Below are 27889 nucleotides of genomic sequence, written 5' to 3' on the forward strand. Positions count from 1 at the left end.
CCTATTACTCCAAATGGAGTATTAAAAGATTTTTCACCATTCTACATGACCCAGTTTCCTACTGCTGTCATTTCACCTGCAGCTTCAGTATTGGATGCGGGATCGAATTCACTATAAGATGTAGAGTCTGTTCCCACAAGTATGCCTACGACCTGACCATTTTCAGATCAGAATTTCCCTTCTCGGTACCCTGTGTTCCAAACAAGGGATGTGAGATAGGATTGGGGTGACTGCCAGAATTGGGTTCCTTGCTCATATTGATCAACCCTCAACTTACTATTATCACTCCAGGAAGCATGAATCTTCCATGCCAATACATCTTTTACCAAACTGAAGGGTCCAGATCTTACCCCAAGAGAATGTTCCCAATCTTGCCCACAGGAGACATTATTTGAGGAGGAGCATCAGAGAACGTCTCCTCTACAAGAATTTCAACAGTAAAATATGGAGCTGGACAGTGGCTCATCTCCTGATGAAAATGGAGGTGTAGCTATAGTATTGTCTCCTTCTGAGAACGTAATTCAGTTTCTTGAGCTAGTGGATAGAATGGCATTAACTTTAAAATTACCATCAGTAGCTTTGGAAAAAGCCACCCATCCAATTTTTGATATTTTGGGTTCTACTGCAAAGAGTACGATTTCATTACCCATATTGGGAGGTCTCTGGTAATCAGCAAAATCTCTCTTGTCCCATCTTCATGTGAATCAATTTCAAAAAAGGCAGATAAACTATATCGGGTCCCACAGGAAAAATTCTCCTGTTTTCATGTACACCCTCAACCTAATTCTCTTGTGCTAGTAGCATCAGTTCAGAGATCCAGGTCAGGTCTTCAGCACTCAACTCCTTGTGAAGAAGAAGGAAAAAAGTTGGACTCTGTAGGAAGAAAATTATTTCATCAGCTTCTTTAAACATGCATGTGGCCAATTATCAAGCAGTAAAGGCCAAATACCAATTTCACTTGTGGGAGAAGATATCAATCTTAACCAAGAATGTCCGAGAAAATCAGAGAAGACTAACAGTCACTCTCATAAAGATCAGCCAGAATGTGACAAAACATGCCGTTAGGTCAGGAGTAGTCAATTATTTTTTGTCAAGATTCCCATATCTTGATCAAGATATAGTCAAGGTCCTGACTCCAGAGAAACATTTTTTCACACAGCAATAATAATGATGATTATAAGTAAATAAAAAGATTTTGCGGTCTGCTCAAAAAAGTCTGGCGGTCCAGATTTGGCCCGCGATCTGCCTATTGACTACACCTACTTTAGGGCATCATTTGACATTTCTGAGACTGCACCAAGATTTGTGGCATCAGTTATAGCTCTCATCAGACATGCACGGCTATGATTTTCATCTTTCCCTATGGAATCTAAGACAAAAACTGAGGATTTACCTTTTTGAAGGAGATGGATTCTTTAGTGCAAAAACTGATGAAGTTCTGGAGAAAATGAAGAACCCATGCTCCAATATAAGATCTTCTGGGTTACTGCTTCCTTATCGTAGAATGACATCTGCATCTGTGTTCAGATACTATAAACATTCCTTTCCATCTTCTCCCTCTTCTTCTTATACCCATAAGAGGCAACCTTATTATCAGCAACAACAGACATCCTCTCAAATGCAGGAGAGGAAAATACCCTCCAAGCTTAGGATGAGGATGAAGAACTCCTCAGTTGTATCTTCGTAATGTCAGACCTTGGGTTTGATGTGATGAACAAAAGCTTCAAACCTGTTTCTGTCAATACTACCCACGTTTTTGGAAACACTCATCTCTACAGCACATGGATAAATATTGTCTTGGACAGATGGGTTTTAGATGCAGTAAAAAAAAGTTTATACCTTCCAGTTCAAATTCTTTCCTCCATGTAAACTTCCCTTGCGCCCTTTTTAGGGACCCTTCTCACAAGCACATGCAGCGGCTATAGAAGAAGTTCTGTTAGAATAAAGGAACATTTGATTTTTTACTCTTGGTATTTTCTAATCCCAAAAAAGAATGGAGGTCTCAAACGAATTCTAGACTTCAGAACTTTAAACAAGGTCATCAAGAAGTTTCAGGTCAGGATGGTAACTGATTATTCCCTCCCTGTCCACTTTAGATTGATTCGCTGCTCTTGATCTCAAAGTCTCATATTTCAATAAGACCCTTGCATCAAAAATATCTGTTCTTTTTTTTTCTGTTGGTTCAGACCTTTTCCAGTAAAGATTCCTACCCTTTGGTCTTTAACAGCGCCCAGAGTCTTTACAAATGCCTGGCTCCAGTAGCAGCACACCTGAGAAGACAGGAAATTTCCATCTTTCATTACATAGATGATTTTCTTCTGAAGGCTCCCTCCAAAGAATTACAGAAAGCCATTCAGGTTACTCATTCTTTGTTCAGAACCCTACATCTTCTCATCAATAAAGAAGAGTCTCTTCTCACACTGTCACAAAAGATTATGTTCACTGATGTGATTCTTGACTCAATATAGGTAAGAGCTTTCCATCTGAAGGAGCAAATTAATGCAAGTATGTAGGGACAAAATTAGAAAAGCCAAGGCACAAAATGAGATCAAACTAGCTAGGGACATAAAAGGAAACCAGAAAACATTCTACAAATACATTAGAAGCAAGAGGAAGACTAAGGACAGAATAGGTCCATTACTCAATGAGGGGGGAAAGACAATAACAGAAAATGTGGGAATGGCAGAGGTGTTTAATAACTTCGTTTCAGTTTTCACCGAGAAGGTTGGTGGTGATTGGACGTCTAAAATAATGAATGCCAGTGAAAATGAGGTAGGATCACAGTCTAAAATAGGGAAAGAGCAAGTCAAAAATTACTTAGACAAGTTACAGAGTAACAGCCGTGTTAGTCTGTATTCGCAAAAAGAAAAGGAGTACTTGTGGCACCTTAGAGACTAACCAATTTATTAGAGCATAAGCTTTCGTGAGCTACAGCTCACTTCCTCAGATGCATATCATGGAAACTGCAGCAGGCTTTATATATACACAGAGAATATGAAACAATACCTACTCCCACCCCACTGTCCTGCTGGTAATAGCTTATCTAAAGTGATCATCAGGTGGGCCATTTCCAGCACAAATCCAGGTTTTCTCACCCTCCACCCCCCCCCCCCACACAAATGGGCTATCACCAGCAGGAGAGTGAATTTGTGTGGGGGGGGTGGAGGGTGAGAAAACCTGGATTTGTGCTGGAAATGGCCCACCTGATGATCACTTTAGATAAGCTATTACCAGCAGGACAGTGGGGTGGGAGTAGGTATTGTTTCATATTCTCTGTGTATATATAAAGCCTGCTGCAGTTTCCATGATATGCATCTGAGGAAGTGAGCTGTAGCTCACGAAAGCTTATGCTCTAATAAATTGGTTAGTCTCTAAGGTGCCACAAGTACTCCTTTTCTTTAGACAAGTTAGAGGTTTTCAAATCACCAGAGCCTGATGAAGTGCATCCTACAATATTCAAAGTGCTGACTGAGGAGATATCTGAGCCATTAGCAATTATCTTTGACAGGAGATATTCCAGAAAACTGGAAAAGGGCAAATATAATGCCCATCTATAAAAAGTGAAATGAGGCGAGGAATTAGAGACCAGTCAGCTTAACTTCTGTACCCGAAAAGATAATGAAGCAAATAATTAAGCAATCAATTTGCAAACACCTAGAAGATAATAAGGTGATAAATAACAGTCAGCATGGATTTGTCAAGAACAAATTGTGTCAGACCAACCTGATAGCTTTTTTTGACAGGTTAACAAGCCTTGTGGATGGGGGGAAGCGGTAGATGTGATATATCTTGACTTTAGTAAGACTTTAGACTTTTGATACTGTCTCGCATGACCTTCTCATAAACAAACTAGGGAAATACAACCTAGATGGAGCTACTATAAGGTGGGTGCATAACTGGTTGGAAAATCGTTCCCAGAGAGTGGTTCACAGTCATGCTGGAAGGGTCCCGCAGGGATCGGTTCTGGGTCCGTTTCTGTTCAATATCTTCATAAGTGATGTAGATAATGGCAAGGAGAGTACACTTCTAAAGTTTGCGGACAATACCCAGCTGGGAGGGGTTGCAAGTGCTTTGGACGTTAGGATTAAAATTCAGAATGGTCTGGACAAACTGAAGAAATGGTCTGAAGTAAATAGGATGATATTCAATAAGGACAAATCATAGAATCATAGAATATCAGGATTGGAAGGGACCTCAGGAGGTTATTTAGTCCAACCTCCTGCTCAAAGCAGGACCAATCCCCAACTAAATCATCCCAGCCAGGGCTTTGTCAAGCCTGACTTTAAAAACTTCTAAGGAAGGAGATTTCACCACCCTCCTAGTGAGAAAGTTTTTCCTAATATCCAACCTAACCCCCCCACCCCCTGCAACTTGAGACCATTACTCCTCGTTCTGTCATTCAGCTTCCTATGAGAACAGTCTAGATCCATCCTCTTTGGAACCCCCTTTCAGGTAGTTGAAAGCAGCTATCAAATCCCCCCTCATTCTTCTCTTCCGCAGACTAAACAATCCCAGTTCCCTCAGCCTCTCCTCATAAGTCATGTGTTCTAGTCCCCTAATCATTTTTGTTGCCCTCCGCTGGACTCTTTCCAATTTTTCCACATCCTCGTTGTAGTGTGGGGCCCAAAACTGGACACAGTACTCCAGATGAGGCCTCACCAATATCGAATAGAGGGGAACGATCACGTCCCTCGTGAAGATATTGAACAAAACCGGCCCGAGGACTGACCCTTGGGGGCACTCCACTTGATACCGTCTGCCAACTAGACATTGATCACTACCCATTGAGCCTGACAATCTAGTCAACTTTCTATCCACTTTATAGTCCATTCATCCAGCCCATACTTCTTTAACTTGCTGGCAAGAATACCATGGGAGACCATGTCAAAAGCTTTGCTAAAGTCAAGGAACAACATGTCCACTGCTTTCCCCTCATCCACAGAGCCAGTTATCTCGTCATAGAAGGCAATTAGATTAGTCAAGCATGACTTGCCCTTGGTGAATCCATGGTGACTGTTCCTGATTACTTTCCTCTCCTCTAAGTGCTTCACAATTGATTCCTTGAGGACCTGCTCCATGATTTTTCCAGGGACTGAGGTGAGGCTGACTGGCCTGGAGTTCCCAGGATCCTCCTTCTTCCCTTTTTTAAAGATGGGCACTACATTAGTCTTTTTCCAGTCTTCCGGGACTTCCCCCGATCGCCATGAGTTTTCAAAGATAATGGCCAATGGCTCTGCAATCACATCCGCCAACTCCTTTAGCACTCTCGGATGCAGCGCATCTGGCCCCATGGACTTTTGCTCGTCCAGCTTTTCTAAATAGTCCTGAACCACTTCTTTCTCCACAGAGGGCTGGTCACCTCCTCCCCATGCTGTGCTGCCCAGTGCAGCAATCTGGGAGCTGACCTTGTTCGTGAAGACAGAGGCAAAAAAAGTATTGAGTACATTAGCTTTTTCCATATCCTCTGTCACTAGGTCGCCTCTCTCATTCAGTAAGGGGCCCACACTTTCCCTGACCTTCTTGTTCTTGCTAACATACCTGAAGAAACCCTTCTTGTTTCTCTTAACATCTCTTGCTAGCTGCAACTCCAGGTGTGATTTGGCCTTCCTGATTTCACTCCTGCATGCCCAAGCAATATTTTTATACTCATCCCTGGTCATTTTTCTAATCTTCCACTTCTTGTAAGCTTCTTTTTTGTGTTTAAGATCAGCAAGATTTCACTGTTAAGCCAAGCTGGTCGCCTGCCATATTTACTATTCTTTCTACACATCGGGATGGTTTGTCCCTCTAACCTCAATAAGACTTCTTTAAAATACAGCCAGCTCTCCTGGACTCCTTTCCCCCTCATGTTATTCTCCCAGGGGATCCTGCCCATCAATTCCCTGAGGGAGTCAAAGTCTGCTTTTCTGAAGTCCAGGGTCCATATTCTGCTGCTCTCCTTTTTTGCAAAGTACTCCTCTTAGGAAAGAACAATCAGTTGCACACATACAAAATGGGAAATGACTGCCTAGGAAGGAGTACTGCAGAAGGGGATCTGGGGGTCATAGTGGATCACAAACTAAATATGAGTCAACTGTGTATCGCTGTTGCAAAAGAAGGAAACATCATTCTGGGATGTATTAGCAGGGGTGTTGTAAGCAAGACACAAGAAGTAATTCTTCTGCTGTACTCCGCGCTGATTAGGCCTCAAGTGGAGGGAATATTGTGTCCAGTTCTGGGTGCCACATTTCAGGAAAGATGTGGACAAATTGGAGAAAGTCCAGAGAAGAGCAACAAAAATGATTAAAGGTCTAGAAAACATGACCTATTGAGGGAAGATTGAAAAAATAGGGTTTGTTTAGTCTGGAGAAGAGAAGACTGAGCGGGGATATGATAATAGTTTTCAAGTACATAAAAGGTAGAAGGAGGAGGGAGAAAAATTATTGTTCTTAATCTCTGAGGATAAGACAAGAAGGAATGGGCTTAAATTGTAGCGAGGGCGGTTTAGGTTGGACATTAGGAAAAACTTCCTACTGTCAGAGTGGTTAAGCACTGGAATAAATTGCCTAGGGAAGTGGTGAAATCTCCATCATTGGGGATTTTTAAGAGCAGGTTGGACAAACACCTGTCAGGGATGGTCTAGATAATACTTAGTCCTGCCTTGAGTGCAGGGGACTGGACTAGATGACCTCTCAAGGTCCCTTCCAGTTCTATGATTCTATGAAATTAAAAACTACCATATGCAGACTGCTTCAATAGCCCTCTCAAAATTTGTTAACTTTGAGTCTGATGGCATCCACGACCTATTTCAGGCTCAGAATGAGACCATTTTGGCACTGGCCACTATGGAATTTCAGACCCGTTATGGACAGGGGGATGGTATAGCTCAGTGGTTTGAGCATTGGCCTGCTAAACCCAGGGTTGTGAGTTCAGTCCTTGAGGGGGCCATTTAGGGATCGGGGCAAAAATTGGGGATTGGTCCTGCTTTGAGCATGGGGTTGGACTAGATGACCTCTAGAGGTCCCTTCTGACCCTGATAGTCTATGATTCTGTGATTTGCAAAAGGTATTTGCTGTTCTGAGGAAGGTTTGTCTTTCTCTCAGATGGTGGCTATAACCTCAAAATGTCCTCAAGGAAGTTTTGTTCAACCCACATTCTCCTTCTTTAATTATAACCACAGATACATCAAAGAAAGGGTGGTTTACACATTTTTGTAGTCTGTACATTGAAGCTCTTTAGAACAACGCAGAATCCCTATTGCACAAAAATGTATTGGAACTGAGGGCAATCCAACTAGCTTTCAGAGCATGTCTCTTACAAGTATGAAATGCAGTAATTCAAGTGGCCATGGACAGTGTATATGTGAACAAATAAGGAAGAGCTCTGTCTTATCAACTTTTTGCAAAGAGGCAGTAGAACTTTGGGATTGATGCATCACGCACACTGTATACCCAGTTGCCGTGCCTGTAGCAGTTCCATACAATGTTCTCACAGACTGGCCGAGCAGAGATTATTTTAGATGCACAAATGGCCCCTAAAGGATTGGTGATTCAGGATATATTCAATCTTTGGGGATTTCTGGACATAGATCTGTTTGCAACCAGATTCAAACCACATACAAAGTGTCCCCATTTCCATTCAAGAGCAGGCTCAGATAGTCTGTCATTGACAGATGCATTCCTTCTAGGTTGGGGAGCGGTCTGATTTATGTATTTCCTCTTTTTCCCCCTCCTTCCCACAGTCCTAAAAAAGATAAGACAAGATTCAGCCAGAGGGTGATTCTTACTGCTCCAGTGTGGCTGAAGCAGCAGTGGTGCATCAAGTTACTCCATTTATTCAAAGGCAATTACAAAATCCTCTTGTTATCAATGGATCTGCTATCCCAGCAGGGGGGAAAAAGGTCTTCCATCCAGCTCTCCAGTAGTTACATTTTATAGCTTGGGTACTAGCCTTTGACAGAGTTAGAAAGATCATGCTCATCCGAGGTGCAGAGAGTTAATGCCAGAAAACTACCAGATAGATAAAAAATTATAAGTTCGACAGAAAAAGATTTGTTTGATGGACAACTGGGAAAGGTTTCAGCTCCAATATAACTTATTCTGGGATATCTGTTACACTTAAAAATAAATGGGTTGTCTCTGCCCTCCATTAAGTTTATTGCTAGCAGTATGCCATACTCATGTTAATGGTGAATCTTTTTTTTTTTTTTGCATATGCCGGTTAAGAACTTTTTTGAAGGACTATTGAAATTGTCTCCCCGTGCAGAGAAGTTGGGTCTTGGTTCATACCCTAAATATCTTCCTAGTTATGTCTGAGTTTCATGTAAATCAAACCATAATTGACCAGTGTTCTTTCCAAAGCCTTATTCATCTAAAGAGGAGGCCAGGTTATATTTGATGTCAATATGTTGTTGGATGTCAGCATGTACTATCATACTACTTAGATAAAGAACAAAGAGTTTAAGGTCATCTTCCAAGTTTTGTTTCATGTTCTGGTAACTCCAAAGGGAAAGCCATTTCATCTCGGTCCCTGTCTGGAACGGTTAGATAGTGCATTGACACATGTCTCCCACTCCTAGTCTGCTCAGAGTTTATTCTACTGGAACAGTAGCTACAGCTTTTAATAAACACATTCTCGTAATCAAGATATGCAAAGCCACTATGTGGACGTCCGTTCTCTTTCAAGAAGAATGATGCTTAGGATATGGCATTCTAGTCAGATGCCCAATTTGGTAATCCTGGTTTAATTAGAACTCTGCATCCCTTCATCCAGTTTACCATACTGCTTGTGAAACTATCTGAAGAGTGGGAATATGCAGAGGACACTCAAAGAAGAAATTAAGGTAACTTACTTGTAACTGGAGTTCTTCAAGATAGACTCTGCATATTTTCACTCCCCGCCAACTTTGCCTAATCCGCAGAGTCCAAATTAAAATATTTGCATTTTTCGGTATTGGTGGTGGAAGAAACTGAGGCAGCAACAGCACCAAGCCTTCAGAAAACGCTCAAGTGCTAGGCAGGGAGGGCAGAGGATCATGGATGTCTAACCAGTACTGCTACCAGTCAGCATGAGTCCTAAAAGTGTGAATATGCAGAATCCAGCTCAAAGAACTCTGCTACAAGTAAGTAACCTTCATTTATAATTTTATAAAACACCTAGAAGATCATGATATATGACCAATAAAAGAAAATGGTTCCTCGCTAATCTATTAAAAATTCTTTGAACTTGTGAATAACAACATTGTGAATATAAGAGAACTGGTTGATAAAATTTAGACTTTCAAAGGTTCTTTGTCAGAGTGCCACTCAGGAGGCTACTAAAGAATCTAAGTTGTTAAGAGGTAAGTGGCAAAGCAAGGGGGGGGGAGAACAGGAAATAAATGGTCAACTTTCATCATGGCAGGTTAGCAGCAGCATGGCCCACATACCATAGAAGGATTGGTGGTGTTTGATGTAAGTGATCTAGAAAAGGTGGTGAGCAGTGAAGTGACAATTTGTAGATGACAAAATTACTTTGCAAAAAGAAAAGGAGTACTTGTGGCACCTTAGAGACTAACCAATTTATTTGAGCATGAGCTTTCGTGAGCTACAGCTCACTTCATCGGATGCATCCACGGTATGCATCCGATGAAGTGAGCTGTAGCTCACGAAAGCTCATGCTCAAATAAATTGGTTAGTCTCTAAGGTGCCACAAGTACTCCTTTTCTTTTTGCAAATACAGACTAACACGGCTGTTACTCTGAAAATTACTTTGGTTACTCAAGGCCAGAGAAGACTCTGAGGAAGTTATTTATTATTTGTATTCCTATAACACCTAGGAGCCCCAGTTATGGACCAGGAATCCATTGTGCTAAGAGCTGTACAGAATCAACAAAAAGATATGATTCCCGCCCCAAAGAGCTTAAAGTCAAGTCTAAGTATTAAGTCGAGACAACACATGGAGACCGACGGGGAGTACAAGGAAACAATGAGACAGTATTGGTCAGCATGATAGGCAGTTGTCTCTGCACACCAGCAGCCCAATTGTTGTCAAGTTTTTTGTAGGCTTCATGGCAAAGAGTTTTGAGGAAGGTTTTGAAGGAGGGTAATGAGTTAGTTTTTCAGATATTTATGGGGAGATCCTCTCAAGCATGAGGGACAGCATGGGAGAAAGCACCAACGAGGTTAGTGGGCATCAAAATGGCAGATTAAACTCATTGTCAATAAATGCAAAGTAATGCACATTGGAGTGAATAATTTGAACTATTTATATACCTTACAGCAGTGCTTCTCAAGCTATCTGATGTGGGGGACTGGCAATTTTTTTTTCCAATGTGCGCGTGGACTGGCAGCCAATGGCCACCACTTTGAGTAGCACTGCCTTACAGGGTTCTAAATTAATTGCATCAATTCAAGAAAAAGATCTGGGCATCATTATGGAGTGCTCAGTGGAAACTTCCACCCAAAGAAATTTGAGAATAACAAAATGGACATATAAAAATAAAACTCCTCGCCTGAAATAATGTGTTCAGTACTGATCAATCTATCTCAGAAGGAATATTGCAGAATTTGGGGAGGGGAGGGATCAAAGATGGCTGACAAGAATGATTAGGGCCCTGTGTTCCTTTTAAACTGAGCGGTCGCATGGCCACCCAGGAGTGAGTCAAGCATTTGATTAGCAGAGCTGAGCAGATTGGGCAGCGTGTTCAGGTCCATTCTCCCCCACTCCCCCCCTCTGCCTTGGAGCCCCTGGCCAGCTGCTCCTGGGACCCTCCCGCTTGCTGTACAGAGTGGGGGAGGGAGGTGCTGATGTCAGGGTGTCTGCCTCCCTTCTGCCCATGTACCCCATCTTTGCAGAGCAGGATGGGGGGACAGGACAGCTGCTGGTAGCTGCTGTGGTCTGAACAACTAAGCTTTCTGGTGACAGCCTTAAAGAGATGGTGCATGGTCTCTCATAGACTATCCCAGCAGCCAGCACACACACTGTGTCTCTGTGTCTCTCTCACACATATACACTGTCTGTGTGAGTGTGTGTGTCTCTCTCACACACACACACTCTCTCTCTCTCTCTCCCCCCCCCCCCCCCAGGTTCAATTATTGCTGGGATTCATGGTCTGTTACTGTCCTGTTTTTAAGGTCCCAGCCACTTTCAGCTTTGTGACACACATTACTTTATAAATTATACCCTTGCGACAGCAGGGCTTTCAGCTGCCGGTTTGGATAATATCCACTGAATAGTTAGTTTTGAAAAGGCTACAACTTGTTTTGGGACATAAGGCAGCCATTAATTCTTGGGAGCATGCAAGAAAGTCAGAGAGAGCATACTGGGCTTCATGAATCACAGGTCTGATCTAGTCTGGCGATTCCATTATTAAATGTGTTTTGTTAGAGATTTAGGATTTTTTGGAGATACATGATAAAATAATCACAATCAAGTCATTTTAGTAACAAATATGTGTACTGGATGTATGACTGAAAATCCAGACAGATTGTTTGGGGTTCTTTAAAAGGTGAAGATTTCCCTTTGTAAAGAAAGTATAAGCTTAAATTTAGCCAAAAAAAGCTATTTGGCATGCATGGTATTTGGCATGCAGCTGGGTGGCTCTGAGACTCCCCTTTGTGCCCTTTCTTTGTTGCCGGTTCCTCTTGCGTACCTTCTTGGGATGAGGGAGGTTGCACATGGTTTTTTCTGAAGTCAACCAACATCATTCCTTCAGTCAGCCATAGGAGGTGGTTGGAGAGAATCACTGAGTGCATTCTTCCCTTCGGGAACTGAACGTGTCCAGCCCTTGACCACCAACACTGTGATTCCACTGCCACTAAATCTCTGACCTGGTCTGAAAACTTGACCTGGTCTGAAACACTGGAATGCGTTACCTCGGGAGGTGGTAGAATCTCTTTCCTTAGAAGTTTTTACGGTCAGGCTTGACAGAGCCCTGGCTGGGATGATTTAATTGGGGATTGGTCCTGCTTTGAGCAGGGGGTTGGACTAGATGACCTCCTGAGGTCCCTTTCAACCCTGATATTCTATGATTCTATGAAAACACCCATCTGGATACCAGACTTACTGACTCTGAAATCAACAGTGTGAAATTTCAAAGCAGTGAAGTTTGGTAGGAATGTTTTGCTCTGTATAAGAGGTTGCATAGAATAAAACATTTGTAAACTTTTAAAATCTTGTTTGTTTGATATTTTAAAAATCCATAGGCAAGCTCTAAAGATACAGGACAGCTGTATGCTGCATTACACCATCGGATCTTGGCTCTACGGTGTAGAGTGGAACAAGAGCAAGAAGCGAAGATCACAGCACCTGAGCCAGAGGTAACACAATCAAATGAAGAAGATAGTGATGACGATGATGTCATTGCTCCTTCAGGATCTGCTGGAAGTGGTAAGCAAGCAAATGTGCTAAACTTCCTAGTTTCCTGTACTGTTCTCTCATTGTACTTAAACCAAACTGACTCTTCCATTAATGCCTAACTCTCTTAGTTACATTCATGAGTGTTCGTAGTATAGGGTCCATGACATGGACTAAGATATGGTCACAGCCAACTCTTCCAGTCACCTAGTAGAAATCCCCTCACATTTGTCACATCCCTCTAAATGGATGTTAAAAAGTTCCCTGCATGGCTTGGCACAGAGGGTCCCCGGTGGGGCTGTGGCCTAATTATAAGATATTAATTAGTTCAGCATTGCCCACTCTCATTAGTTTCATTGTTTTTTGGGGGGTTAAAAGTTGTCATGAGTTTCTGATTTCTGCCTTCAACCTAGCGAAATGTTGTCCTTACCCAAAAAGTCGGGAGAAGAGCAATTAAAATGATTACAGGCCTACAAAACATGACCAATGAGGGAAGACTGAAAAAATTGGATTTGTTTAGTCTGCAGAAGAGATGACTGAAAGGGAACATAACACTTTTCAAGTACATAAAAGGTTGTTACAAAGAGGAGGGAGAAAAATTATTCTCGTTAACCTCTGAGGATAGGACAAGAAGCAGTGGGCTTAAATTGCAGCAAGGGAGGTTTAGGTTGGACATTAGGGAAAACGTCTAACTCTCAGGATGGTTAAGCACTGGAATAAATTGCCTAGCGCAGTTGTGGAATCTCCATCATTGGAGGTTTTTAGGAGCAGATTAGACAAACACTTGTCAGGGACGGTCTAGATAATACTTAACCCTGCCGGGACTGGACAAGATCAGTGGTTTTCAAACTTTTTTTCTGGTGACACAGTTGAAGAAAATTTGTGATGCCCGTGACCCAATGCACCTGGGGCAGAGGGGTTTGGGGTGTGGGAGGGGCTCAGGCCTGGGGCAGAGGGTTGCGGTGCGGGGGTGAGGGCTGCGGGGTGGGGCCAGGGGATGAGGGGTTTGGGCTGTAGGTGGGGGCTGTAGGTGGGGGGGGTCAGGGCTGGAGCAGGGGGTTGGGCTGCAGGAGGGGGTCAGGGCTCTCAGCTGGGGGGTGCAGGCTCTGGGGTAGGGCTGGGGATGAGGGATTTGGGGTGCAGGAGGGGGCTCTGGGTTTTGGGGGGGGTCAGGGCTGGGGAAGGGGATTGGAACCGGCCAATGGGAGTGTGGAGCTGCTGCTCAGGGTGGGGGCAGTGCGCGGAGCCCCACCTAGAAGCCGGACCTGCTGCTGACCGCTTCCAGGGCTCAGCACAGTGTCAGAACACATAGAGACTAGCCTGCCTTAGCCAGGCAGCATCACTGATGGGACTTTTAATGGCCCAGTTGGTGGTGCTGACCAGAGCCACCATGACCCTGTGCCTTACGTTCTGTGACCCAGTACTGGGTCGCAACCCGCAGTTTGAAAACCACTGGACTAGATGACCTCTTGAGGTCCCTTCCAGTCCTATGATTCTATGAAAATGATGACCACCTCCCATTGTTTCCAGTGGGCTGAATCCAGGCTGACCTTAGGGAAAATGGTGGCCCTTTAGTCACCATGTGAGGGCCAGTCAGAAAACAGGAGAATACAGAGAAGTGGGTAATGTGACCGTGGGGGCAACTGGGAGTGTGGCTGTATTGGGAAATAGGCAGGAGTCAGAGGAGATGGAGGTGCAGAAACAGGAGGGAGACTAAAGGGTGGGGAGCAGAGGGAGAAGGGGCCATTTCAGGACTCCTGGATGGGAGCCAGCTATGTTCTGTCTTCCTATAGCTGGAAACCTCTCCTCCTTTTGCTGCTGCCAGTCCTACAGCCGGTCTCATGGTAGAAAATAGCAAGGATGATTTGCAGCAGTGGCTGGGTTTGGAGCACCAGCTCTGTGCTGGCAGAATGCAAGGCTTAACATTTTAGATGTCTATACACAAATGCAATGAGTATGGGGAACAAAAAGGATATTGGCAGACATTAGAACATAAGCTAAATTATGAATTAATTGGCATCACAGAGATTTGGTGGGATAAATCTCATGACTGACATATTGGTATACGGGGGAAGCAGTAGGTGTGGTATATCTTGACTTTAGTAAGGCTTTTGATACTGTCTTGTATGATCTTCTCATAAACAAACTAGGGAAATGCAACCTAGATGGAGCTACTATAACGTGGGTGCATAACTGGTTGGAAAATCATTCCCAGAGAGTAGTTATCAGTGGTTCAGAGTCATGGTGCAAGGGCATAACGAGTGGGGTCCCGCAGGGATCGGTTCTGGGGCTGGTTCTGTTCAATATCTTCATCAATGATGTAGATAATGGCATAGAGAGTACACTTACAAAGTTTGTGGACGATACCAAGCTGGGAGGGGTTGCAAGTGCTTTGGAAGATAGGATTAAAATTCAAAATGGTCTGGACAAACTGAAGAAATGGTCTGAAGTAAATAGGATTAAATTCAATAAGGACAAATGCAAAGTACTCCACTTAGGAAGGAACAATCAGTTGCACACAAAATGGGAAATGACTGCCTAGGAAGGAGTATAGCGGAAAGGGATCTGGGGGTCATAGTGGATCAAAAAGTAAATATGAGTCAACTGTGTAACGCTGTTGCAAAAAAAGGAAACATCATTCTGGGATGTATTTGCTGGGATATATTAGCAGGAGTGTTGTAAGCAAGACACGAGAAGTAATTCTTCTGCTCTACTCCACGCTGATTAGGCCTCAAGTGGAGGGAATATTGTGTCCAGTTCTGGGTGCCACATTTCAGGAAAGATGTGGACAAATTGGAGAAAGTCCAGAGAAGAGCAACAAAAATGATTTAAAATGATCTCTTGAGGTCCCTCCCAGTTCTATGATTCTTCAGGAAAGCTGGGTAAAAAAGGGAGGAGGTGGTAATGGGGGACTTTACTTTTTCAGCAGATGTCTGGGTAGTTAATTCAACAAAATGCAAAATGTCCAAAAGTTCTTAGAATGTATCTGGGACAATGTTTTGTTTCAGAAAGTGGAGGAAGTAACCAGGGGGAAAGCCATTTTAGATTTGATTCTGACCAATAGGGAGGAATAGGTTGTGAATCTGAAGGTGGAAGGCAGTTTGGGTGAAAGTGATCACTAAATGATAATTGCATAATTCTAAGAAAAGGAAGGAGTGATAACAGAATAAGGGTATGTCTACACTACGAAATTAGGTCGAATTTATAGAAGTCGGTTTTTTTTAAATCGGTTTTATATATTCGAGTGTGTGTGTCCCCACAGAAAATGCTCTAAGTGCATTAAGTGCATTAACTCGGCGGAGCGCTTCCACAGTACCGAGGCAAGCGTCGACTTCCAGAGCGTTGCACTGTGGGTAGCTATCCCACAGTTCTCGCAGTCTCCGCTGCCCATTGGAATTCTGGGTTGATATCCCAATGCCTGATGGGGCTAAAACATTGTCGCGGGTGGTTCTGGGTACATATCGTCAGGCCCCCGTTCCCACCCTCCCTCCCCCCGTGAAAGCAAGGGCAGACAATCATTTCGCGCCTTTTTTCCTGAGTTACCTGTGCAGACGCCATACCACGGCAAGCATGGAGCCCGCTCAGGTAACCGTCACCCTATGTCTCCTGGATGCTGGCAGACGCGGTACGGCATTGCTACACAGTAGCAGCAACCCCTTGCCTTGTGGCAGCAGACGGTACAGTACGACTGGTAGCCGTCATCGTCATGTCTGAGGTGCTCCTGGTCGCCTCTGTAAGGTCGATCAGGAGCGCCTGGGCAGACATGGGCGCAGGGACTAAATTTGGAGTGACTTGACCAGGTCATTCTCTTTAGTCCTGCAGTCAGTCCTATTGAACCGTCTTATGGTGAGCGGGCAGGCGATACGGACTGCTAGCAGTCGTACTGTACCATCTTCTGCCGAGCAGCCATGAGATGTGGATGGCATGCAGTCCTTCTGCACCGTCTGCTGCCAGCCAAAGATGTAAAAGATAGATGGAGTGGATCAAAACAAGAAATAGACCAGATTTGCTTCCCCCCCTCCCCTGTCTAGGGGACTCATTCTTCTAGATCACACTGCAGTCACTTACAGAGAAGGTGCAGCGAGGTAAATCTAACCATGTATCAATCAGAGGCCAGGCTAACCTCCTTGTTCCAATAACAACGATAACTTAGGTGCACCATTTCTTATTGGAACCCTCCGTGAAGTCCTGCCTGAAATACTGCTTGATGTAAAGCCACCCCCTTTGTTGATTTTAGCTCCCTGAAGCCAACCCTGTAAGCGCCCCTCCCAGCGTCAGAGCAATGGCAAACAATCGGGCATCTGAGAGTGCTGTCCAGAGCACTCACAATGGAGCACTCTGATGGGGCTAAAACATTGTCGCGGGTGGTTCTGGGTACGTGTCGTCAGGCCCCCGTTCCCTCCCTCCCTCCGTGAAAGCAAGGGCAGACAATCGTTTCGCGCCTTTTTTCATGAGTTACCTGTGCAGACGCCATACCACGGCAAGCATGGAGCCCGCTCAGGTAACCATCACCCTATGTCTCCTGGGTGCTGGCAGACGCGGTACGGCTTTGCTGCACAGTAGCAGCAACCCATTGCCTTCTGGCAGCAGACGGTGCAATACGATTGGTAGTCGTCCTCGTCGTGTCCGAGGTGCTCCTGGCCACGTCGGCTGGGAGCGCCTGGGCAGACATGGGCGCAGGGACTAAATTTGGAGTGACTTGACCAGGTCATTCTCTTTAGTCCTGCAGTCCTATTGAACCGTCTTATGGTGAGCGGGCAGGCGATACGGACTGCTAGCAGTCGTACTGTACCATCTTCTGCCAGGCAGGCAAGAGATGAGGATTGCTAGCAGTCGTCTTGTACCATCTTATGCCAGGCAGGCAAGAGATGAAGATGGCTAGCAGTCGTACTGTACCATCTTCTGCCAAGCAGCCATGAGATGTGGATGGCATGCAGTCCTTCTGCACCGTCTGCTGCCAGCCAAAGATGTAAAGGATAGATGGAGTGGGTCAGAACAAGAAATAGACCAGATTTGTTTTGTACTCATTTTCCTCCTCCCCTGTCTAGATCACACTGCAGTCAGTCACAGAGAAGGCGCAGCGAGGTTAATCTAGCCATGTATCAATCAGAGGCCAGGCTAACCTCCTTGTTCCAATAACAACGATAACTTTGGTGCACCATTTCTTATTGGAACCCTCCGTGCAGTCCTGCCTGAAATACTCCTTGATGTACAGGCACACCCTTTGTTGATTTTAGCTCCCTGAAGCCAACCCTGTAAGCCGTGTCGTCAGTCGCCCCTCCCTCCGTCAGAGCAACGGCAGACAATCGTTCCGCGCCTTTTTTCTGTGCGGACGCCATACCAAGGCAAGCATGGAGGCCGCTGAGCTCATTTTGGCAATTAGGAGCACATCAACCACCACACGCATTATCCAGCAGTATATGCAGCACCAGAACATGGCAACGCGATACCGGGCGAGGAGGCGACGTCAGCGCGGTCCCGTGAGTGATCAGGACATGGACACAGATTTCTCTGAAAGCATGGGCCCTGCCAATGCATGCATCATGGTGCTAATGGGGCAGGTTCATGCTGTGGAACGCCGATTCTGGGCTCGGGAAACAAGCACAGACTGGTGGGACCGCATAGTGTTGCAGGTCTGGGACGATTCCCAGTGGCTGCGAAACTTTCGCATGCGTAAGGGCACTTTCATGGAACTTTGTGACTTGCTTTCCCCTGCCCTGAAGCGCATGAATACCAGGATGAGAGCAGCCCTCACAGTTGAGAAGCGAGTGGCGATAGCCCTGTGGAAGCTTGCAACGCCAGACAGCTACCGGTCAGTTGGGAATCAATTTGGAGTGGGCAAATCTACTGTGGGGGCTGCTGTTATGCAAGTAGCTCACGCAATCAAAGATCTGCTGATATCAAGGGTAGTGACCCTGGGAAATGTGCAGGTCATAGTGGATGGCTTTGCTGCAATGGGATTCCCTAACTGTGGTGGGGCTATAGACGGAACCCATATCCCTATCTTGGCACCGGAGCACCAAGCCGCCGAGTACATAAACCGCAAGGGGTACTTTTCGATAGTGCTGCAAGCTCTGGTGGATCACAAGGGACGTTTCACCAACATCAACGTGGGATGGCCGGGAAAGGTGCATGATGCTCGCATCTTCAGGAACTCTGGTCTGTTTCAAAAGCTGCAAGAAGGGACTTTATTCCCAGACCAGAAAATAACTGTTGGGGATGTTGAAATGCCTATATGTATCCTTGGGGACCCAGCCTACCCCTTAATGCCATGGCTCATGAAGCCGTACACAGGCAGCCTGGACAGTAGTCAGGAGCTGTTCAACTACAGGCTGAGCAAGTGCAGAATGGTGGTAGAATGTGCATTTGGACGTTTAAAGGCGCGCTGGCGCAGTTTACTGACTCGCTTAGACCTCAGCGAAACCAATATTCCCACTGTTATTACTGCTTGCTGTGTGCTCCACAATATCTGTGAGAGTAAGGGGGAGACGTTTATGGCGGGGTGGGAGGCTGAGGCAAATCGCCTAGCTGCTGGTTACGCGCAGCCAGACACCAGGGCGGTTAGAAGAGCACAGGAGGGCGCGGTACGCATCAGAGAAGCTTTGAAAACCAGTTTCATGACTGGCCAGGCTACGGTGTGAAAGTTCTGTTTGTTTCTCCTTGATGAAACCCCCCGCCCCTTGGTTCACTCTACTTCCCTGTAAGCTAACCACCCTCCCCTCCTCCCTTTAATCACCGCTTGCAGAGGCAATAAAGTCATTGCTGCTTCACAGTCATGCATTCGTTATTCATTCATCACACAAATAGGGAGATGACTACCAAGGTATCCCAGGAGGGGTGGTGGAGGAGGGAAGGAAAATGCCACACAGCACTTTAAGCACAGCACTTTAAAAGTTTACAACTTTAAAATTTATTGAATGACAGCCTTCTTTTTTTTGGGCAATCCTCTGTGGTGGAGTGGCTGGTTGGCCGGAGGCCCCCCCACCGCGTTCTTGGGCGTCTGGGTGTGGAGGCTATGGAACTTGGGGAGGAGGGCGGTTGGTTACAGAGGGGCAGCAGTGGCAGTCTGTGCTCCAGCTGCCTTTGCTGCAGCTCAACCATACACTGGAGCATTCTGGTTTGGTCCTGCAGCAGCCTCAGCATTGAATCCTGCCTCCTCTCATCACGCTGCCGCCACATTTGAGCTTCAGCCCTGTCTTCAGCCCGCCACTTACTCTCTTCAGCCCTCCACCTCTCCTCCCGGTCATTTTGTGCTTTCCTGCACTCTGACATTATTTGCCTGCACGCATTCGTCTGTGCTCTGTCAGTGTGGGAGGACAGCATGAGCTCGGAGAACATTTCATCGCGAGTGCGTTTTTTTTTCTTTCTAAGCTTCACTAGCCTCTGGGAAGGAGAAGATCCTGTGATCATTGAAACACATGCCGCTGGTGGAGAAAAAAAAAGGGACAGCGGTATTTAAAAAGACACATTTTATAAAACAGTCGCTACACTCTTTCAGGGTAAACCTTGCTGTTAACATTACATACATAGCACATGTGCTTTCGTTACAAGGTCGCATTTTGCCTCCTCCCACCGCGTGACTACCCCCTCAACCTTCCCCCCTCCCTGTGGCTAACAGCGGCGAACATTTCTGTTCAGCCACAGGCAAACAGCCCAGCAGGAATGGGCTATACTGAGTGTCCCTGAAGAAAAGCACCCTATTTCAACCAGGTGACCATGAATTATATCTCACTCTCCTGAGGATAACACAGAGAGATAAAGAACGGATTTTGGTTGAATGCCAGCAAACATACACTGCAATGCTTTGTTCTACAGTGATTCCCGAGTATGTGTTACTGGCCTGGAGTGATAAAGTGTCCTACCATGAAGGACGAAATAAGGCTGCCCTCCCCAGAAACCTTTTGCAAAGGCTTTAGGACTACATCTAGGAGAACCGCAAATGCCAGGGCAAAGTAATCCTTTCACATGCTTGCTTTTAAACCATGTATAGCATTTTAAAAGGTACACTCACCAGAGGTCCCTTCTCCGCCTGCTGGGTCCAGGAGGCAGCCTTGGGTGGGTTCGGGGGGTACTGGCTCCAGGTCTAGGGTGAGAAACAGTTCCTGGCTGTCGGGAAAACCGGTTTCTCCGCTTGCTTGCTGTGAGCTATCTACAACCTCCTCCTCATCATCATCTTCTTCGTCCCCAATACCTGCTTCCGTATTGCCTCCATCTCCATTGAAGGAGTCAAACAACACGGCTGGGGTAGTGGTGGCTGAACCCCCTAAAATGGCATGCAGCTCATCATAGAAGCGGCATGTTTGGGGCTCTGACCCAGAGCGGCTGTTCGCCTCTCTGGTTTTCTGGTAGGCTTGCCTCAGCTCCTTCAGTTTCACGCGGCACTGCTTCGGGTCCCTGTTATGGCCTCTGTCCTTCATGCCCTGGGAGATTTTCACAAAGGTTTTGGCATTTCGAAAACTGGAACGGAGTTCTGATAGCACGGATTCCTCTCCCCAAACAGCGATCAGATCCCGTACCTCCCGTTCGGTCCATGCTGGAGCTCTTTTGCGATTCTGGGACTCCATCATGGTCACCTGTGCTGATGAGCTCTGCATGGTCACCTGCAGCTTGCCACGCTGGCCAAACAGGAAATGAGATTCAAAAGTTTGCGGTTCTTTTCCTGTCTACCTGGCCAGTGCATCTGAGTTGAGAGTGCTGTCCAGAGCGGTCAGAATGGAGCACTCTGGGATAGCTCCCGGAGGCCAATACCATCGAATTGTGTCCACAGTACCCCAAATTCGAGCTGGGAACGTCGATTTAAGCGCTAATCCACTTGTCAGGGGTGGAGTAAGGAAATCAATTTTAAGAGCCCTTTAAGTCGAAATAAAGGGCTTCACTGTGTGGACGGGTGCAGGTTTAAATCGATTTAACGTTGCTAAATTCGACCTAAAGTCCTAGTGTAGACCAGGGCTAAGGACAATGGACTTAAAAAAAAGCAGACTTTAACAATCTCAGAGAACTAGTAGGGTGCAGTCCCAAGGGAAGAAAACCTTAGAGATAAAGGCATTCAGGAGAGCTGGCAGTCTCTCAAGGAGACAGTATTAAATGCAAAACTTCCAATTATTGTGATGCAAAGGAAATATAGGAAGAGGCCAACATGGCTCTATCAGGAGCTCTTTAATGACCGGAAAATCGAAAGTGAATTCTACAGAAAAGTGGAAATATGGACAAATTGTCAAGAGGAGTAAAAAAAGAACAGCACAAGCATGTAGGGACAAAATCAGAAAGGCTAAGGCACACCTAGCATTAGCTGAAACAATCTCAGAACCATTAGCAGTTATCTTGAAGAATTCATGGAGGACAGGTGGAGACCCAGAGGAGTGGAGAAGCGTAAACATAGTACCCGTGTTTAAAAAGGGGAACAAAGGGGACCTGGGGAATTATAGATTAGTCAGCCTAACTTTGCTACCTGGAAAGACACTGTAAGAAATTATGGAACAATCAATGTGTAAGCACCTAGAGGATAATAGAATTATAAGGAATAGCTGGCATGGAGATGTCAAGAATAAATTGTGCCAAACCAACCTAATTTCCTTCTTTGATAGGGTTACTGGCCCAGTGGATGGGGGGGGAAGCAGTAGAAATCATAGTGGTCGTTGAGAAACACTGGTCTAGTTTATAGGGGGGAGAGAGAGGCATGGAGCACTGGGAATAGCCAGCTAGGATCTTCATTCCATAGTTTGCATCATAGAATCATAGAACATCAGGGTTGGAAGGGACCTCAGGAGGTCATCTAGTCCAACCCCCTGCTCAAAGCAGGATCAATCCCCAATTTTTGCCCCAGATCCCTAAATGGCCCCCTCAAGGATTGAACTCACAACTCTGGGTTTAGCAGGCCAGTGTTCAAACCACTGAGCTATCCCTCCCCCCCTAAATAGCAAAGTAAGTTTTACAAATAAAATAAATATTTCTTGTAACCATGATCTATTTTTGTTTCAGGTCCTAATGATGAAGGAGATGGGCAGAATATTGGCAGCACATAGCAGCTGTGAGCCCATCTGCCTGCAAGGCTGCTGCAAACACCATCTTGCAGGCATCTCTGTGGATACCCCAGGCCAGCGATTGTTCCAGGCAGTGCTGAAGGCTCCAGGACTTAGGAACTGTGCATCCCTGTTCTGTTTGTTTGGTTTTTTTGGTCTGGATCAGTAGATTCCACACAAAAAAAGCAGACTTGGAAACTGCCTGAATGTGGTTTGGGACATGAAAGCTCATCATATTGATGAGCGGAAAAATAACATTTCCCCTTTTCCTTGTAATTGAAATGGCACATTATGACTTGTCACAGCTTTTCATTGGGACCTTTTGACTGTTTCTTCAGTAGCTCATGTTTTGCAGGCCTCTGAGATAGAACTTTCGAGCACGGTTCCAACTTGAATTCTTCTTTCTTAACCCCCGCTTCTCCCTTTTCAGTTCCTGCTGCCTGCAGAGAAGCTGTGCTCTTCTCTGTTCATGCACTCACTGATTACCCTTCTGGCTTCGTTCTCTTTGGATTGCAGAGAGGGCAGCATTTTCTTACCTTAATCCCAATGTGATTTGTGGATACCATTGTCCTTTGTCGGTCGGTCTGTACACAGAGGTTAAAAAAAAGGTGTCTTGACAGGAAAGCCTTGTACTGAGTTAATAAGAGACTTTAAAGTTCACTGGACATTTTGCTAACCGTTTCCTTCTTCCTGCCCACTTCCAATGTTATTATTTGGGGGTTTATATTGTGCTGATACTTTTGTTTTTATTTTAGATCTGAATAAGTTGCTCTTGTGTGTTGAGAAAGTGAAACTATTGTTTTGTACTGTTCTTTTCTGTTACTATTTAAGGGAGAGCTAAGCCACTATAAATAATAGGTGTTGCATACAATTTTTCATAGTAAACTTATGTTCTTGTGGCTGTGATTAAAGCTTAGGGTGGCATACAGATCACACACCTTCAGAACAGCTGAAACACAGCTGTCTGCCTTTGGAAGAATGATATGGGCTCATTTGGTGAGTTGGGCAAGCCATTACAACAGATCTATACACAAAAAAGCTGTTCTCATTAAAGGTGTCTACATTGCAGTTAGACGCCTGCACCTGCCCATGCTAGCTGATGGGGGGTCCCGGGGCTCGGACTGGTGGGCTGTGTCATTCCAGTGTAGACGTCTGGAGTCGGGCTGCAGCATGAGCTCTGGGGCTCTCCCAACTCACAGGGTCCCAGGACTCAGGCTCCAGCCCAAGCCTGGAAGTCTACACTGCAGTGACATTACCCCCCAGCCCGAGCCTTGGGAGCCCAAGTCAGCTGGCAGAGGCCAGCCGCAGGGTTTATTTGCATCCCCTCAATGACTTGAGTTTCAGTTCAACAAAGTACTTAACCATTGTCCCTAACTTTAAGCACATGAGTAATCACATTCACAGTAAGGGGATTACTCCTATGCTTAAAATTAGCACACATGCTGGAGCACTTGCTGAACTGGGGGCCTTAATGAGCAAATTACTTTCTAAACCTCCCTTTCTTGTCGCCTTAGGTTTTGCAGTATGAAGAATTATTGCTAGCTTTGATTAACTTGTGCTGAAGAATGATGATTCCTGTTTTGCCAAATAAAGGCAAAAAAGTGTTTTTCTGTGTAATTCTGAAGGGTTCCTTCTGTAACCACAGTTCATTTTGCTTTTGTCATTTTCTAACCTTTCGGCCTCTTGTGTCAAACTCACAATGACTGTGTTTTAGTAACCAATTGATACAATATCTCATTCCTGTCCAGTAAAGATGGAATGCATAGCCAGCTAAGAACAGTGTGTAGCCCACTTTCCTATAAATATCCCCATTTTATTTTATTTTCTCATATAATTGCATACTCTTTGTACAAATTTTTCATTTAGATTGGGGAGAACTAAAATGCATCTTCAAAAAAAAAAAAAAAGAAAGAGGAAGAAGAAATATTTAGTGCAGGAAACCTTGAAAATGGAAACCCAAGAGTTCTTGTAACACAAAAGCAGCTGGGGAAACCATTCAGATTGATTAAGCAGCTTTTATATTAATGAAAACCCACACCTTTTATAGTCAGGAGTCCAAAGTGTATTTAGCTTGTTCTCTTTGTATTTTTCCTGTTGTCAATAGCTAACTGTTGCCAGGGGTTTTAGTTGCTTGTTTTCCTGACTTAGCCCATTGAAGGAACTCCTGGTGTTACTCTTTCTGGGGGTGGAAAGGGCTCGGGATTAGCTGTGCCTCTCTGGATTGTCTGCTCATGCAGTCTGTGGGTATTGTTCTTTCTCCATAGAGGGAATTGTATCTTTTGTCATGCACAAGCCGATTGACGCTCTCTTTTCGTGCTCCTCACAAGCAGAAATCTGGCAGAATTTTTTTTTTTAATCCTCTGCAAGTGTTTATCTGCACCCACACACTTTGGGAATTCTTTGGTTTGCATTAAGAGATCTGCATTTCTTTTGGACCTTTTTTACATAGATATTCAAATGAATTTAAAATACTCTCTTAAAATAAATTTTCAAAGTAAAGCTTCTGATTTCCAACATAAAGATTATTACAGAAGATAAAGAAGTTAATAAGGTGTCTTTGTTGCAGGGCCTAACTGTGGAATACTAGATGTTACTTCCTGCTCCCAAACTCCACTTTTTTTGGAGGTGTGTGTGTGTGTAGGGGCTCACTTTCGGGCATTTCACAATAGTGTTACATTGACAAATGCATTAACATCCAGAAGAATGGAATAAGCATGCTTGTTTTCATGGGGTGCAGTAGTATTAAACAGTTACCTACAGAGTTTTCTTAAAATCTGGCAGCTGTTTACTGGTAAAACTTGGGTTTCAGCTAGAAGCCTTGCATATATGTTTATAGTATAATAACTATAAAATATTTCATCTTCGTCCAAAATATTATACTCTATAAACCATTCACAGAATTGGCCAAAAGTTAATTTCAAGCCCTGTCCAGAAAGATATAGTTAGGCCAGATCTAAACGTTATTACACTTATTGCTTTAAGCCTTAGTAAACTAGTGACAAGTAAAACCAGATAATGCCCATGTGTTTTGAAAGATTTATGTAAGATTGTCATATCAATTGTATTTGGGAATTACATTAAAACTTTTAACAAAAACAAAAAACCAGTAACCCAAGCCCTGTGTGTATTCTGTCTAGCAATGAGTGTTGGAAAGAAGGAAATGGTTTTATTATTGCAAAAGACTTTTTGTTTCCTATATCTTTGTTGCTATGATCTTTAGCTGTATTATTGTGTGTGTTGGTGATAGTGTTTTATCAGCATTTACTAAGATGAGCTGCTTGGGGCTGTCAAGTAACCTGGCCATAAATTTTCCAAACCACAATGTGTATTTTTCCAGACAAAAAATACATTAAAGTAGAGTTAAGTTTGAGAATACATATCTGTAATATAGGGGAGAGTAATATAATTTAATATAAGTAATGTAAGTTTGAGAATACATATCTGTAATATAGGGGAGAGACATGCATCTGACGAAGCGGGTATTCACTCACGAAAGCTTATGCTCCAATACGTCTGTTAGTCTATAAGGTGCCACAGGACTCTTTGCTGCTTTCATAGGGGAGAGTGTTACAGGGATATTGTAATTATGGCCCAACCAAGCCTTGTAAAATCAGGAAATTCAGAGTTAAGCGTACGCTTACAAGCCAAACATGTCATGGTATGGAAATGCATGGTTAGTGCATCTGAACAACCTTAACTCTCCCTGTAGTGACACCATCCAATAATGATACACTTTTGATTAATACATAGTAGTTTGTGATACCGGAATAGATTAAAATGATTTTTAGACATATATGATTTTTCTCCACTTCCTTTTCAGTACCTTAACATGCTTAGATTTCTTTTTAGTTTAACTTTTACTTTCAACTTCAACTCCATCTGACAATAGTTTAGTCTAGGAATTCTTAGTCTAGGAATTCTAATTTTTAAATTAAAATTTTCACAAATACATAGTAAAGAAGAACCCAAAAGAGAACATTACTATGTGATATTTCTAGTGATTTGAAAACATGTACTATCAGCTTTAAATAACTTTTTCATTTTAAATTTAGAGGTCTACATTCACTAGTATGCTGAATAGCACAAAGCAACCAGGATGTACTAGCCAGTTAAGATGGGCTTATAGTGACTTTCCATTCCTCAAAGCAGACAGTGTATACCCTAATTTTCCTCTACCTCTTACCCTCTAGATCTGGTGCAACATATTCTTTGGTTTTTTTGTTTTTTAAGAAGTATTTAGTATTAATGGCCTTTTATGCCATTATTTTTTGGTAACTGAAAGCTTGTGTGTCATTTTAAGTGTTCGAAGATTATTATTAGTAAATTTGCCCTCTTTCAAAATAACTGTTATTTCCAAAGAAATGAAGCCAAGCTGCTCTCAGGGAAGGTAGTAATCCACTTTGCTGTCAGGAGCAATGAATGGAAGTGGATGAAGGCAATGGACATCTTTGAGGCCACAGGCTGCCTTTAGCAATCCCGTTGAGAACAATTAGAGATGGTCATTTTGAAAGAGGGCAGCTCTTCATGAAATCATAGAATCATAGAATATCAGGGTTGGAAGGGACCTCAGGAGGTCATCTAGTCCAACCCCCTGCTCAAAGCAGGACCGATCCCAGACTAAATCATCCCAGCCAGGGCTTTGTCAAGCCTGACCTTAAAAACTTCTAAGGAAGGAGATTCCACCACCTCGCTAGGTAACGCATTCCAGTGTTTCACCACCCTCCTAGTGAAAAAGTTTTTCCTAATATCCAACCCAAATCTCCCCCACTGCAACTTGAGACCATTACTCCTTGTTCTGTCATCTGCTACCACTGAGAACAGTCTAGAGCCATCCTCTTTGGAACCCCCTTTCAGATAGTTGAAAGCAGCTATCAAATCCCCCCTCATTCTTCTCTTCTGCAGACTAAACAATCCCAGTTCCCTCAGCCTCTCCTCATAAGTCATATGTTCCAGTCCCCTAATCATTTTTGTTGCCCTCCGCTGGACTCTTTCCCATTTTTCCACATCCTTCTTGTAGTGTGGGGCCCAAAACTGGACACAGTACTCCAGATGAAGCCTCACCAATGTCGAATAGAGGGGAACGATCACGTCCCTCGATCTGCTGGCAATGCCCCTACTTATACATCCCAAAATGCCATTGGCCTTCTTGGCAACAAGGGCACACTGTTGACTCATATCCAGCTTCTCTTCCACTATAACCCCTAGGTCCTTTTCTGCAGAACTGCTGCCTAGCCATTCGGTCCCTAGTCTGTAGCGGTGCATGGGGTTCTTCCGTTCTAAGTGCAGGACTCTGCACTTGTCCTTGTTGAACCTCATCAGATTTCTTTTGGCCCAATCCTCCAATTTGTCTAGGTCCCTTTGTATCCTATCCCTACCCTCCAGCGTATCTACCTCTTCTCCCAGTTTAGTGTCATCACCAAACTTGCTGAGGGTGCAATCCATGCCATCCTCTTGATCATTAATGAAGATATTGAACAAAACCGGCCCCAGGACCGACCCCTAGGGCCCTCCGCTTGATACTGGCTGAAAACTAGACATAGAGCCATTGATCACTA

The 27889-nt window shown here is 44.4% G+C and overlaps 1 protein-coding gene across 8 annotated transcripts in view; it reads left to right on the top strand.

Moving 5' to 3' along the window:
- RANBP3 (RAN binding protein 3) overlaps positions 1 to 23951 on the top strand; it is a 174231-nt gene extending 150280 nt beyond the window's left edge. For all 8 annotated transcript variants that reach the window (XM_084614216.1, XM_084614215.1, XM_084614221.1 and 5 more), the window contains 2 exons: positions 12165 to 12348; positions 22294 to 23951. In XM_084614216.1, coding sequence (XP_084470342.1) covers positions 12165 to 12348; positions 22294 to 22337 — 228 coding nt within the window. In that variant the 3' untranslated portion in view covers positions 22338 to 23951. The remainder of the gene's footprint in view (positions 1 to 12164; positions 12349 to 22293) is intronic.
- The last annotated feature ends 3938 nt before the right edge of the window (positions 23952 to 27889 follow it).

Source organism: Lepidochelys olivacea (genome assembly GCF_965140295.1).
Source record: "Lepidochelys olivacea isolate rLepOli2 genome assembly, chromosome: 25".
Taxonomy (NCBI): Eukaryota; Metazoa; Chordata; order Testudines; family Cheloniidae; genus Lepidochelys; species Lepidochelys olivacea.